The 15,040-nt window shown below is 36.9% G+C and overlaps 1 protein-coding gene across 2 annotated transcripts in view; it reads left to right on the forward strand.

Moving 5' to 3' along the window:
• Window positions 1-13,192, forward strand: part of Rnf130 (ring finger protein 130) — a 94,686-nt gene extending 81,494 nt beyond the window's left edge. Inside the window, exons 7-9 of one of the 2 annotated variants that reach the window (XM_047555007.1) lie at window positions 2,166-2,370; window positions 5,930-6,023; window positions 13,086-13,192. In XM_047555007.1, coding sequence (XP_047410963.1) covers window positions 2,166-2,370; window positions 5,930-6,023; window positions 13,086-13,101 — 315 coding nt within the window. In that variant the 3' untranslated portion in view covers window positions 13,102-13,192. The remainder of the gene's footprint in view (window positions 1-2,165; window positions 2,371-5,929; window positions 6,024-13,085) is intronic. The other variant, XM_047555008.1, reaches the window with a different exon arrangement.
• The last annotated feature ends 1,848 nt before the right edge of the window (window positions 13,193-15,040 follow it).

Here is a 15,040-nt window from a genome sequence, read left to right on the forward strand (position 1 = left end):
CTTCTAACTGATATTGTGATAAGCATCAGTTATTATACTCTACTGTATTTATTTTTTTTTAAATAGGGCTATGGGATGATCTACAGTGGAATTCTTTTGCCCAGTTTTGGATTTTGTTGACTGTTAATTCTCTCTATATAAACTTATTTCAGCTGCCTTTCCCAACTCCGCTTCTTACATGCTATCTGCTACAGTCAAGAAGATGTAGGGAAGACTGCTAGAGAAAATTCATATTGTTAAATCAGAAGACTTTTATAGCTGAGCTATAAAATATAATATTATAGCATGCCTGGAATCCCGGCAGCTCAGGAGTCTGAGGTAGGAGGATCCCAAGTTCAAAACCAATCTTGGCAACTTCGCTAGGCCCTAAGCAACTTGGGAAGACCATATCTCTAAATAAAATATTAAAAAGGGCTGAGGATGTGGCTCAGGGGTTAAGCACCCCTGAGCTCAATCCCTACTACCAAAAAAGAAAAAAAGAAGACTTTTATACCTATTTTTTAATTGGTAGACTTTGGCCCCAAGCACCTGTATACCTGTCCTTTAGGATTAGTTGCTTAAGTTTTGAAACAGATCATTTTTCTTACAGTTTAAAAGTCTTTTCAACTTTGATCTACTTTGGGTTATATGTTTTATTTATGTTTAAAGGTAGAATATACTAGGAATGAGTACCAGAGAAATAAGGTATTTCAGAGAAATTCATAAGTTGAGAGGAGTATTTTATGTTTCCAGCTTTCCCTTAACATTAACATTTAACATGGGGGGGCTGGGGAGATAGCTCAGTCGGTAGAGTGCTTGCCTTGTAAGCTCAAGGCCCTGGGTTCGATCCCCAGGACCCCCCCCAAAAAAAAAAAAAAAACATTTAACATAAATCAAAGTAATATAGTGTATTGTTTTTTAAACTGAATGTTAGGGGGCTGGCGTTGTAGTTTAGTGGTAGAGCACTTGCCTAGCACATACGAGCCACTAGGTTTGATCCTCAGCACCGCATAAAAATAAATAAAATAAAGGTATTAAACTTAATGAGCTTTATGATGATGATTATAATTCCCTCTGCATACAAGACATGTCCATAAAGGATTATCTTAAAAAAAAAAAAGCAAAATTAAGCAAAAAACAAAGATGTTCTGGCCAGTTTTCTCAGTTCTGCAGTGGATTTTGGTTTTCTTTTGTGACATTTTTGGGAGATGAACTCGTCCTTTTGAAAAAAATCTTTTAGATGAGATTAGAAAACAGATGGACATGCAAATCAAAACCACCCTAAGATTCCATCTCACCCCAATTAGAATGGCGATTATCAAGAATACAAGCAACAACAGGTGTTGGTGAGGATGTGGGGAGAAAGGTACACTCATACATTGCTGGTGGGGCTGCAAATTAGTGCAACCACTCTCGAAAGCAGTGTGGAGACTCCTTAGAAAACTTGGAATGGAACCACCATTTGACCCAGCTATCCCACTCCTTGGCCTATACCCAAAGGACTTAAAATCAGCATATTACAGAGATACAGCCACATCAATGTTCATAGCTGCTCAGTTCACAATAGCCAGATTGTGGAACCAACCTAGATGTCCTTCAACTGATGAATGGATAAAGAAACTGTGGTATATATATACAATGGAATATTACTCAACCATAAAGAATGATAAAATTATGGCATTTGCAGCAAATGGATGAAACTGGAGAATATCATGCTAAGTGAGATAAGCCAATCTCAAAAAACCAAAGGACAAATGATATCGCTAATAAGTGGATGATGACACATAATGGGGGGTGGGAGGGGTTGGTGTTAGGGTTAGAGTTAGGGTTAGTGAGAGGGGCAAGAATGGAGGAAGGAAGGACTGTATAGAGGGAAGAGAAGGGTGGGTGGGGTGGGGGGGAAGGGAAAAAAATAACAGAATGAATCAAACAACATTACCCTATGTAAATTTATGATTACACAAATAGTATGCCTTTACACCATGTACAGACAGAGAAACAACATGTATCCCATTTGTTTACGATAAAAAATAAAGAAAGAAAGAAAGAAAACAGATGGACAGTGAAATGAGAAGAAATTATATGGAAAGAACTTGGTGAAGTCCTTGCAATAGGGTTTCAGACATTCAGGATTTTGTGAAAGAACTTGTTTTTACAATTATTTTTAATCTGGAAATGTTTTGCAGCCAAATCTGCCATGTACTGATAACGTTGCATTTGATATGGAAAGGCTCACCAGAACCCAAGCAGTTAACCGAAGATCAGCCCTAGGCGACCTCGCCAATGACACCTCCCTTGGCCTTGAGCCACTGCGAACTTCGGGGATATCACCTCTTCCTCAGGATGGCGAACTCACTCCTAGAACAGGAGAAATCAACATTGCAGTAACAAGTAAGTGGGGACCCTTTACCCAGGCACAAGGCAGCGTTGCTGCTTGTGTTGGTCATGTGGTAACTGTCAAGGGGAGAGTTGAGTTCACCTGGGCCAGCAACTTTGTAACTGAGAAGGTAATTACTTTTCTTAAAACAGATGTTTGGAATAATGAACTTTATAATAAGATGCTTGTGTATTGGTGTTTGATTAATAGAAATAGTTGCATTACTTGAATAGTTGTTCAGAGGTTTGTCTTAGTAGCTGCATCATAAACCTTGTTTTGAAATCTTCACATTGCAAACAGGCATTTAAGGATACATTAGACTGTGACATAGGCCAGCAGCATCAATGCCGGTATGTCCTGTATCTGAGCACTGGTGCTCTTGATCTCCCAGGCTGAACCTTTATTCGAACCTAAAATTTCACAGCTGCTGGTATGATTGAGATGGCATGTCATTGTTCACTTTATGGTTTTTTCAGAAGTGTGGTCTCTTGGCACTTAACCCTTTGGTATAATTGCACAAGAAAGAAGAAAAGCCAAAGAGTAATCTGCCTTAAAAGAAATGTTTTGAGCTAGTTATAAGCATCTTGTTTGTTGAACTATTGACAAGCAGAAAATAAATGTACAAAGTGTGTTAAGGGAATGCCTACATATGGTGTGAGTGGGCCGATGGTGTGTGTATGGGCATTGTAGACATTCACCCAGTAACAAGCCAGCTCGTTTCTTCAATTTCATTCTTTATGCACAATTTCCATCTAACAACCTTTCACCCATGTCTCGTCGCTGCTCTGGTGCTGCCTTTTCTGATTTATGCTGTTGCTTGCCTAGAGCTTCAAGCCCTGAAGCCAATAGGACTCCGCTTGCTACTAGGAGTCAGTAAAATGGGGAAAAAATTGTTACAGAATAGTTTTCTCTTTACATATTAAGACTCATGTGATCCGTTGAACCAACCAGAGATAATTATTTGAAAATTATTTCTCAGGTTTTATTTGATCAGTTGTCTAAACTCCAAAATCCTTCATTCAGTTTAAAATAAGTAAAATTGTTCTTTGATATGGTTTGGCTAATTTCTTGCCATTGTCCAACGATTTGTTTTAACAGCATTTCATGGTTTTCCTACTTGGACATTGAAGTTTTGTGATCTAGATTTTATTTTATGTTTTATGATTTTTCTTTTAGATTTTAAAAAATTGATCTAATAATAATAAAGGAGTTGAAGGTCATTTATTGAATTTTGTAAGTCCTTCATTTATTAGACATTTATTGAGCACCTACTACTACATTAAGTACAGACCTTGTTCTATTTTATGCAGAAATGCCCTCTCAAAATCTTATATTTTGATGATAAAATATTACTTCATGTACCAAATTAATTGCCTTTAGCAGAATTTACACATGCTAATAAGTAAAGTTCATATAATTAAGCTAGACCCAAATCACCTCTTCTTTTCTCTCCAAAGTCCTGTAGCACCATAGCAACTAAAGTACGTTCACCTAGCACCCACTGTGTGCAAGGCACTGTGCTAAATAAGCAGTTAGGAGGACAGAGGCTGCCAAAACTCTGGCTGCAGTGAATCACTACTAAGTATTCCCGGGCCTGCTGGGTATTAAGATGATGTTTACTTCCTCTTTTCTTACTGGTTTTTGTAAGTGAACTGTTCACAGCAACAAAAAGACAAAAATATATAATGGAAGTTATAAATGTTAGTTTGCTTATGTCATATACAAAAGTCTAAGAATATGAGCTAGGGATGTAGCTCAGTGATAGAGATCATGCTTAACACATGCAAGACCCTGGGTTTGATCCCCAGCTCTTCCAAAAGGCAAAAAAGAAAAAAAGAGTTCTCAAAAGACAAAAAGAATGCTGTGTTAACCTCTTTGGTGTTGATAGCCTTTCATCTCTTGATTTTTAAAAGTCTAGTCATTATACATATTTCTAACCTAAAATACATATTTAAACTGGTGGATTTTATATGGATTCTCAAATATTCCTTTTGATATAAATAAAAAACTTGAATCTGATGATGAATAAAACTAATCCAAAAGGCAGTGGCTACACTGTTAACCTAGAAAGAGTTTACTAAGCATTTTAATAATAAAACTAATGAGGACAAAGATATGCATGTAGAACAAACTCAGCATCCTAAAATCATGAAGAGCAGTCTGTCTTAACCTTTCAAGGTCACTAACTTTAAAATGTAATGAAAGTACTGTAATCTTTTTCTAGAAAAGTGCCAGTGCATACACAATTTTGCATGCAATTTTAGGATTTATAAACTCAGATTAAGAAACACCATGTTATATATAACTTTTGCATATAAATAGTTGGCATTCCAAGGGTAAATATTTCTTCTCCGCCTTATTACAGATATCAAGGGGATTTTACTGAGTAATACAAGCCCAAGTTAGTGTGTACTTTAAGAAATATTTTGTACTTAAGCCTTTTAGGAGTGGGCATGGTGGCACATGCCTATAATCCCAGCAGCCCAGGAAGCTGAGGCAGGAGAGTCCCAAGTTGAAAGCCAGCATCAGCAATTTAGCAAGGCCCTAAGCAACTCAACAGGACCCTGTCTCAAAAATAAAAAATAAAAAGGGATATTGCTCAGTAGCTAAATACCCCTGGTTTCAATCCCTGGTTAAAAAAAAAACAAAAAAAAAAAAAGACTTTAAAGTTCATAATGATTCTCAGGTTGTTTTTGAGGTTCCAAATAAATGGTTTTTTAATATTACCTTTACAGTAAAAGTCTCTGAAAAGTCAAGAGGAAATAGTAACTGACTTCCTGGATGGAGAGAGGAAGAAACAGGGAGGGAGAGAGTGACTGACTGACTGACTGACTGACCATAGAAAGACTACAGATAACCTTAGATCTCTGTATATCAGAGGTTTTCAACTGTTTGGTGGGCCGAGAACCTTGTCAGTCACTTTCCCTTTCTACTCCTCTTCAACAAAACAAGTGTTGCTTCCCAGCAATGGGGTCATAAAGGATGGTACTCATTTTCTTTAGACCCAGTAAGATATCCTTTAAGTGTAAATGTCCTATGGAAACCCACACATAAAAGACCGTAGATGTGGATATCATGGAAGGCCAACTTGCAGACTGCTCAAAGTGCCCACAAGACCTTTGAGAGCCACTGTGCTATATTTCTGAGCCTTTAGCTAAGAATGAGTGGTATAACCATGCAGAAATGACAAAGTGAAGTTTGAAGATGGTTATAAGTATGGTTAATCTATTGTCATTTCAATTAACAGTGAAAATATATGTCCATGTGCACTTTTATATACATATTTTTCCTACACAATTTTTGGTAGCCATACTTCTCACATACCTCAGAACCTAAACTGGAAGAAATGGTTGGGCCATGCTTTCCTTTCTCCCTTGCAGCTTTTACCAGTACTTCCACTAACCTTCTCCAGTTAGTAGCTCTCTGGCAAACCTCCTCCTGCTTCACTTCCTTGAGCCAATCTTGGCTTACACCTCCGTTGACGTCTGCTTCGTTGCATTTGAGGGAAATGTTGACATCGATTTGACTTAACCTTCTCCCCAGAGTGATTTCCTCCCTTTCCTTTGTCAACAGAAGAATGGTTTATTATTGCCAGTTTTGGCCTCCTCAGTGCTCTCACACTCTGCTACATGATCATCAGAGCCACAGCTAGCTTGAATGCTAATGAGTAAGTAACAAATTGTTTTTTGGATTGCATGTGCAGATGATCCCAGAAAATATAGAGTAATTTTCATACAGGTGGTGATAATTGGCTTCCCACCAGTTCCATACTGATCCCAGTGGGATCATAGCTAGCAAAATAATTTATTTTATAAACATATCTTTATAGTCAGTTACACAGATTGGGGGTTCACCTTGTTCAACAACAGCTCACTTGAGAAAAGATCTAAAGGTTTTCATGTATCAACAAACTTAAATTGAATTATCCATGTAATACAAATGCTAAGGGAACCAGCATAGTCTTGTATGTAAAGAATGTCAGTGTCCTAACCATCAACAGGAATAGCCTCAAGTTTACGTGGGTTCATCAGACTTTATCTGGAGGCTTAGATATTCAGCTTTTGGGGGAAAACTGCCAAACTTGCCTGAGATAAAGGACAGTGACTTAGATGTTAACCTGCAAGAAAGAAACCATCAGGAAGAGGACCTGCCATTTCCAAATGTTAAGGAAGGACTGTCAGGAAGCAAAAAATCAGTGTAAACTATATTTTCAAGGGACAGAAACTATATTTTCAAGAAGACCAAAAGGAAGGTTAGAGGAAGGCAGACTTCACCTCAATAAAGATAAAAATATCAGTTGGCTACTTAATGGTGGGATGAATTGCCTCAGGGAATGTCCAAGGCTATGAATGCAGGCAGAAGGTAGATATTGGCTTGTGGGGACTGCTGTAGGTAAGATGTTTTCTGAAGGATGAAAGATTGAGCTAGATGACTGCTAAGGTCCAGTGATTTTCCAAAAGTAACTTTCCACCATGATAATATATGGGAAAGGTGTTTTGGGATTTGTTTGTTTTTAAAATTTTGAACATTTTTTATTCAGTCTTTTTTCTTACCAGTATTCATGAAAAGTAATCAGAGATGGAAGCAAAACCCTGGGACACTGTCCAAATTTGAACCTAAATTGGTACTGGTAGACTTCATGTGCTCTCTATTCAGTTATATCCTGATATTTTAAGTGATTAATAATACCAAATGATTTCATGCTTTTGATTTAATATTATCCAGCTTTAGAAACAATGGGCAAGTAACCCCCTCTTCCAGTGACATTTTGTTACCTCTAACATGATCTGTTGGCTGGGTACTTACAAGTACTTTTTGGCATCGATGCCATTACATATTGGCAGGATGTCATGGTCATAGGCACTCTTCAGCCTTGAGATGAGTAGTCTCCACCTCAACCATTAGGTCTGCTTCTGTTGGGACTTTCTGATGCTGTTCTTCAGCAGAGCACCTTGTTAATTCCTTCGACTCTAGAGTCATACACACCTGGATTTCACTCTCAGCTCTTCCAGTTCTCAGTTGTAAGACCTAGTCAGTTAAGTTTATCTTAAGTGTATTTTAGTCATCCATAAAACAGATCATTATAAGACTACATCACAAGGTCACTAATGATAATTAGCATATGAAGTGCTTAGCACAGTGCCTGGTACATAATAAGTGCTCAATAAATGTTAACCAAACCAGTTCTGCTGAAATTCTGTCAAAGTTCTATGAATAAGGTGGCCATCTGACTTTATCACTCAGCAAATACATTTAATTTCTTCCATAAAAGAGGATACAAAAACATAGGAGCTCCATGAGTGCCTATGATTCAAACCTCAGTTCAAAAGGAAATGTTTATTTCAACTGCAACCACCTCTTTTGCTTGCTTCCATGCTGACCCATCAGGCTAGATAGTAATATAAGCCTACTTCTTAAAATTTTTACTAATGAGTCATAACCAGAACAAGCAAACAGTGAGACTCTGGATACTTTTAAAGAATCACTAAGCACTTTAATGGTCACCTGACTGCCACTCAAAATCTGCCAGATGCTCACTTCATGCATAAGATATTTTAGAGAATGCTCAATGAGATATGGCACCTATTAGAAATCTAAGTATTGGGGTCATATTATTTCAGTTCCATGCATAAATGCTTGCATGACTCAGAATCTAAGTCATGAATCTTCGATCCATGTCTTAGCCCAACCTTTGGCCTTTGTAGAGTTTTGATACTGCAATTGTTCATTTGACTATTTTTTCTGTGCCTTCAATCGAAACCACTCTGAAGGACAATATTCATGATCCCATTTAGAGAGAAATTGAGAATGTGTGTGTGTGTGTGTGTGTGTGTGTGTGTGTGTGTGTACACTTGTGTGTATATGCACACATGTCCTTGTGTGAAAGGGTGGTCACCAAAATATTAATGGTGATTAACTTAAGTTAGAATTTGGGGTGATGTTTTCCTCTCCAATTTGTGCTTTTATGCATTTGCTTTTTTGTTTTTACAGTAATAGTGAGTTAATTTTGGGCTTTTGTTTTGTTTTGTTTTGTTTTTTGCAGTGCTATGGATTGAACCCAGGGCTTCATGCATGCTAAACAAGCACTGTACCACCAAGCTATTTTATTTTGAGGCAGGGTCTCACCAAGTTGCCTACACTGACCAACTAGGGATCTTCCTACCTTGGCCTCCGAAGTATCTAGGACCACAGTCCTGGGCCACAACACCCAGCTGAATTTACTTTTTTTCAAACTATGGATTGAACCCAGGGGCATTGTACAACTGAGCTATACCCCCAGTCCTTTTTATTTTATTATTATTATTTTTTATTTTGAGACAGGATCTCACTAAGTTGCTGAAGCTGGCCTTGAACTTGTAATCCTCCTACCTCAGCCTCCTGAGTCCTTGGGTTACAGGTATGTGCCACCAAGCCCAGCTGAATTAATTTTTTAAAGGCCATTTTTATTGTGGGAGATAATGGAAAACAACAAATAGTCATTCTTATCCATTGTCTCAAAGATCTTGATTTTATTCAGAGAAAAGGCTTATTTGGCAAATAAATTTAAACTATTCTTCATTTATGAATTCTTTGAAATCTGTCCTCTCTTTTTGATTTATCCACCAAGAAAATAAAAAGCCAAAATGAGATCCCTTTTTTTTCGTTTAATTACCCTGATTTAATTTTCTGGGTAACTATCCATTTATAAGATAGACATATATAGACATAGTTAAAGATCTTTAAGTATTCTACTGTGAGTAATCACGCCTTAAATTTTTTTAACACTACAAACAAATGTAGTGAATTTTGGGACTTTGCAAATATAAACAGGATGGTAGTAAAAGAAGCAAATAAGTGCAAGGTAAATATATATGTATAGTAGCTTCCTCAGACCACTATTTCTTGTGCCTATGTAAGCAAGATTATTGAACTTCAGCTCCCACCAGAGGTGCTTTTTTTACTCTACTTCTGTCATTTGGATAAACCATGTGAAATCTCAACATCTACTAGCTTATATTTGTGTGACTGTTATCTTTTTCTCACTATAAGAAAGATACACATTTTCATTATTGTTTTTAAGGAACAAATTTGGATAATGTAGGATAGATTTTAAGTTGACTAGGTATCCTCTAGAGCCCTTTTCCAGTTCCTAGAATTATAATTCATAGAGATCACATCCTAACCATTCAAAATTCTCTCTGCAAAAGAAAATGAATCTGATGTGGTTAATGTGATGAAATAACTGGAACAAATATTCCTGTGTCATAACCCAAGATCAGGAAACCCTAACTTGAGCTGGGGGTATAACTCAGTGGTACAGTGCTTGTTTAGTATGGTCAAGGTCCTGGGTTCAATCCCCAGCACTGCAAAAAAGAAAAACTGGTTTCTAGTTTTCTGATATTCCTGCCAAGCTGTCCATCTTTTAGATTTGGTATTAAAAAATTTATCGACCAGATAAAAGAAATTGATGTTTTACTCAGTACTGATTATTTCTGAATTATTCTGCTCAGGACTCTTAAGAGGAACATTGACAGATTAGCACATCTCAATATAAAAGGATCTGAAACATTAATCATTCAATATCTTGGTGATGATTGGTTTTGTAAAGAGGGAACGTGTGATTTAAGAGGTCTTTCCAGATACTCAAAGAACTCCTAAAGATGAAAATACCTATTGTTCATTGAATGCCCCCCAAGGTATTACTTCTGTGTTGGTAAACCTATGTACCCTCATTTAATACTCCTTAATTGAGCAGCCTTATATTGACCAGCCAGCACATACAGAGGGTAATGGCTTACTCTACAGTTCTGGAGCTCTAGAGATGTCACAAGGAAATAGATTTCCACTAAATTTAATAAAGAACTTTCTGCTATTCAGAGTTGTCTGTCTAAGACGTGGGATACTTGGAATGCTAGTGAGCTTGCCAGGACCTGGTTTTTCACACAAAGTCTACAAGACTAGAAATGTAAGAGGCAGATTTCCCTCTTGAACTGTCTCCTAGGAAGAATCAGAGTCCAAGAACAGGGTTTGGGTTTCCTTCTTGGCCCCTTTCAAAGGAATCTTAAGATTCAAAATGGAATTTTTCAGACTTTTTTTTTCACCCTCTTCCACATTAAGAGATATATTTTGCATCATGACCCAGTACTCCCATGTAGATAAATAAAACACAAATTTCACAAACAGATGTTATTCTTCAATGTAATCTATCTTGTACATATAATGGGGAGTGGGAGGGGTTAGCATTAGGGTTAGAGTTAGGTTTAGGGTTAGGGATAAGGAGTGTGGTAAGAATGAAGGAAAGAAGGACTGTTTTTGTTAATGCTAGTCATGGACTTCTAAATTGACTTTATAAGCAAATAGGTGGTATCCTCCAGTTTAACACTGGCCTAAAGTATTTTAAATTTTTCATTCTCAGCCAAATACTTTTTGCTCATTCTGGTAACTGTCTTTGTTTTTATTTTACTGAGAATGCCTTTCTTGTAGCAATTCTAGCAAAGATTTAAATTTGCCCTGTGTTTGAGATGTGTTGCTGAATATTGGGTCCTCTTGTTTCTCTTAATAATTATTTCTCCTTTTAGTCACTCTGAGTATGAGACATTTAGATATAAAAGAATAAACTGTGGCTGGGTCTGTAACTCAGTGGTAGTGTGCTTGCCTAGCACGTGTAAGGCAATGGATTCAATTCTCAGCACCGCATATAAATAAATAAAATAAAGGCCCATCAACAACTAAAAATATTTTAAAAATAAGTAAATAAACTGAGGCTCAGAAGGATTGAGTAACTCCTGCGAGGAACTACTAGGAAAAGAGCACTGAATTCAAACCCAATATTTCTGATTCCAACTCTGCTTTCTTCAGCCACTCCAGAGAACCATTTGAGGACTCCAAATAATGTGGCTGAAGAAGACAAATTTAGTTTCTTGAAATATGATTGCAAAAAAAGAATATTAAAGGCAACCAGGACCTTTGATTAGACTTCTGTCTTTGGCAGTGATCTTTTTTTTTTTTTTTCAACAGTACTTTAATGTTATGGTTACATTAGGAATATTATGGCTACATTACTTTATAATTTCCTAAAAAGAGTAGCAAAATTAAGTGTGTTTAAAGATCTTGATTAACCTCTATGAAGTACTTCTAAAAGCCAGTTTTTCTAAGGAAACATTAAAAAAACAATGTAGTATCTTAAATATGAACTAGAATAAATAATAAGGGCTTTTTGCAAAGTTGGAAACATCCTTTCAAAAAGTTGAATGACTGCCGGGCATGATAGTACACACCTGTAATCCCAGCATCTTGGGAGTCTGAGGCAGGAGGATTGCAAGTTCAAAGCCAGCCTCAGCAACTTAGTAAGGCCCTAAGCAACTCAATGAAACCGTATCTTTAAATGAAATCCAAAAAGGGGCTGGGGATGTTGCTCAACAGTTGAGTGCCCCTGGGTTCAATCCCCAGTACCAAAAAAAAAAAAAAAAAAAAAGTTGAATGACTCTTCCTTATTTGTTTTGAAGACCATTTTCCCACTACTCATTAGGTACCAGGCTCATGTATGGAGCTGGTAGAGGCCTGGCATTCCGTTGCAAGAGTTAGAAGTGATGAAAGAGTAAGGGAGAGAGAGAAGGAATGAGCAACTGCTGCTTTTGCACTGAGCAAGTTAACAAAAAAAAGGGCTTCATGCAGGGAGTAACTTAGGTACCAGGCAGAGCATAATCAGGGCATAAAATGAGGAAAAAGCAAAGCAGGTTCAGGGAGGCTGTGGTTGATGCATCTGTTGTAGGTACTAACTGATGGCAGTGACAGCAGGCAGACTACAAAATTTGGACTTTATTCTTATAAATAATGGGTAGCATCTAAGACTTGCCAGCAGAAAGATAATTCCTGGTGACTAAGAAGTTTTTTTGAAGTAGTAGAGAGTGGAGGCAAGAAGATAGGTCAGAGTAAAAATATGAAGTTGAAGGAAGATGTCAGGATGGTGGGGAGGAGATGAAATCAAGAGATGCTAAGAAAGTGCATGATAACCAAAGATTAAGTAGTTTGAAGCATAGATCTCAAACTGAGTACAGAGGAAAGAGATCAGAACTGAAGACTTGATTTGGAAACCATGGAAATGAAACAGACTGTTCAGGGAGGCTTCATGAAATGAACCAGAATACAAGGGGCCAGGAAGTCTCAGGCAGCATGAGCCGGAGAGCCAGTGTGGAGAACTTCAGAAGGCTTTAGGTCCTAAAACTTTTAGTTCCTGATTTAGGGACAGAAACACACCCGCTTTTATGTACCCGAAATCTGGCAAACTCCTGAAGAAGAGAACCTTACATTCCTGCAAATCTGGGCTCTTCGGCCCTTACTTCATTATAAGTAATGACATTCTTGTTTGATGGGTGAAAGAGGAGCATATTTTAAAGGAACATATTTTAATGATTCCAGCACACTCGACATTTAGCACCATTTGACCCAGGAGAAGTTGTAAATTGTATGATAAATGTCCCTAAATATTAAACAAGATGCTGTCAGCCTAGTACATTTTCCTGCATTCCTTTCAAGAATATTAGAACACTTTTAAAATGACAAGCCACTTGACTACAGATATGGAACTGCTGATTTCAGGTTTAATGGCTTACTTTACCAAAAGGGATTAGCAAACAGCTACAGACAATCCTAGGCCACCCTTTAGATAGAATCATTTCTCTGTTGTTTTAAAATATCAATATCTACCCTTTAACTAATTTATGACATCTCTTTTCCTTTTATTCCATAGGGTAGAATGGTTTTGAAGAAGGAAAAAAAAAAACTGCTTTCTGACTGATTGCCTTGAAGGAATAAAGAACCTATTTTTGTGCATCATTTACCAATCATGCCACACAAGCATTTATTTTTAGTACATTTTATTTTTTCATAAAATTGCTAATGCCAAAGCTTTGTATTAAAAGAAATAAATAATAAAAAAAGACTGTGCTGTTGAGTATTATTTACCAACTTGTGTTTCAAAGGCTGATTTGGAGGTCACATATCTGAATTTCATTTGTATGGGTTTCAGAAACAGTGTGCTCATGACTCCCCATGAAAGGACAGTGACACTGTTTTTGTTGGTATTTTAACGTTGGCTCCCACTGTGCCCAAATAGAAGGCAGAGTAGAACTATCCTGCATAGTAATGCTCCCTCAGGCACTCAAATTGAATTATTCCATTATTTTCTTCAAAAGTGCCATTCACTCTGATAATTTCTCCTTTGTTTGGCGGTGATCTGCCTCCACCAGGACTTCAGCTGCATCTCCAGGGTAGCAAGGATTTTGAACCATGTTACTCCCCATTGTATCTCCCATGTGTAATAAAGGGCTTTGCATGTAGTAAGTGCTCAATAAATATTTGTGGGGTGAAAGGATGAGTATAAGAGTTTACAAAATACACACTAATTAGTAATATATTTGTCTTGATATTCTTTTAACTTAGTTTAGTATTCATTTTAAAAAAGAAAATTTGAAAGAGTTGAATGAGCAGTTTTGCATGTATAAATGAAATTTGCTTTATTGATGAAGAAAATATTGAAATACTTTGTTGTATTAAATTATATGCTTAAAGGATGACCAGTATTTGTAAACTTTTTGAGGAGCAAAAAGCTTCTCCTCAGCAATACCTGGGATGAGAACATATTCTTATTGATATAGAAACAAATTTGTATTGATAACATAATCCTTCTTTTTCCTTTTTTTATTAAAATATTTTTTATTTTTACAGACACATTTTTTTTTTTTTTTTTTTTTTTTTTTTTTTTTTTTCTGCTTAGTATATTTTATTTTTAAACTAGTATCCTATATTTCCCACAGAGGGTCATTTTCTCTCTTATTGGTAAAACACAAATTCTTTACTCTGGGGGAATGTTATGAAGATTGAATGAGAACATTTAGAAACATTGTGCCATAGAATTTATAAAGGTCTAAAAATAATTGATGTATTATAACTCTTATTTTTATTTTTTTTTTTTTTTTATTTATTTATTTTGTTTACGTTTACATAGGGTAATGATGTTTATTATATTTTTCCCCTCCCCCCCACCCCTCCCACCCCTCCCACCCCTCCCACCCCTCTTTTCCCTCTACACAGTCCTTCTTTCCTTCATTCTTACTGCTCTCCTTAGCCTAACTCTAAACCTAACCCTAAACCTAATGCTAGCCCCTCCCACCCCCCATTATATGTCCTCATCCGCTTATCAGCGAGATCATTTGTCCTTTAGTTTTTTGAGATTGGCTTATCTCACTTAGCATGATATTCTCCAATTTCGACCATTTGCCTACAAATGCCATAATTTTATCATTCTTCATTGCGGAGTAATATTCCATTGTATAAATATGCCACAGTTTCTTTATCCATTCATCAACTGAAGGGCATCTAGGTTGGTTCCACAATCTGGCTATGGTGAATTGAGCAGCAATGAACATTGATGTGGCTGTATCTCTGTAGTATGCTGATTTTAAGTCCTTTGGGTATAGGCCAAGGAGTGGGATAGCTGGGTCAAATGGTGTTTCCATTCCAAGCTTTCTGAGGAATCTCCACACTGCTTTCCAGAGTGGTTGCACTAATTTGCAACCCCACCAGCAATGTATGAGTGTTCCTTTTTCACCACATCCTCGCCAACACCTATTGTTGCTTGTATTCTTGATAATCGCCATTCTAATTGGGGTGAGATGAAATCTTAGGGTGGTTTTGATTTGCATT

The sequence above is a fragment of the Sciurus carolinensis genome, chromosome 6 (assembly GCF_902686445.1).
Source record: "Sciurus carolinensis chromosome 6, mSciCar1.2, whole genome shotgun sequence".
NCBI classification, from domain to species: Eukaryota; Metazoa; Chordata; class Mammalia; order Rodentia; family Sciuridae; genus Sciurus; species Sciurus carolinensis.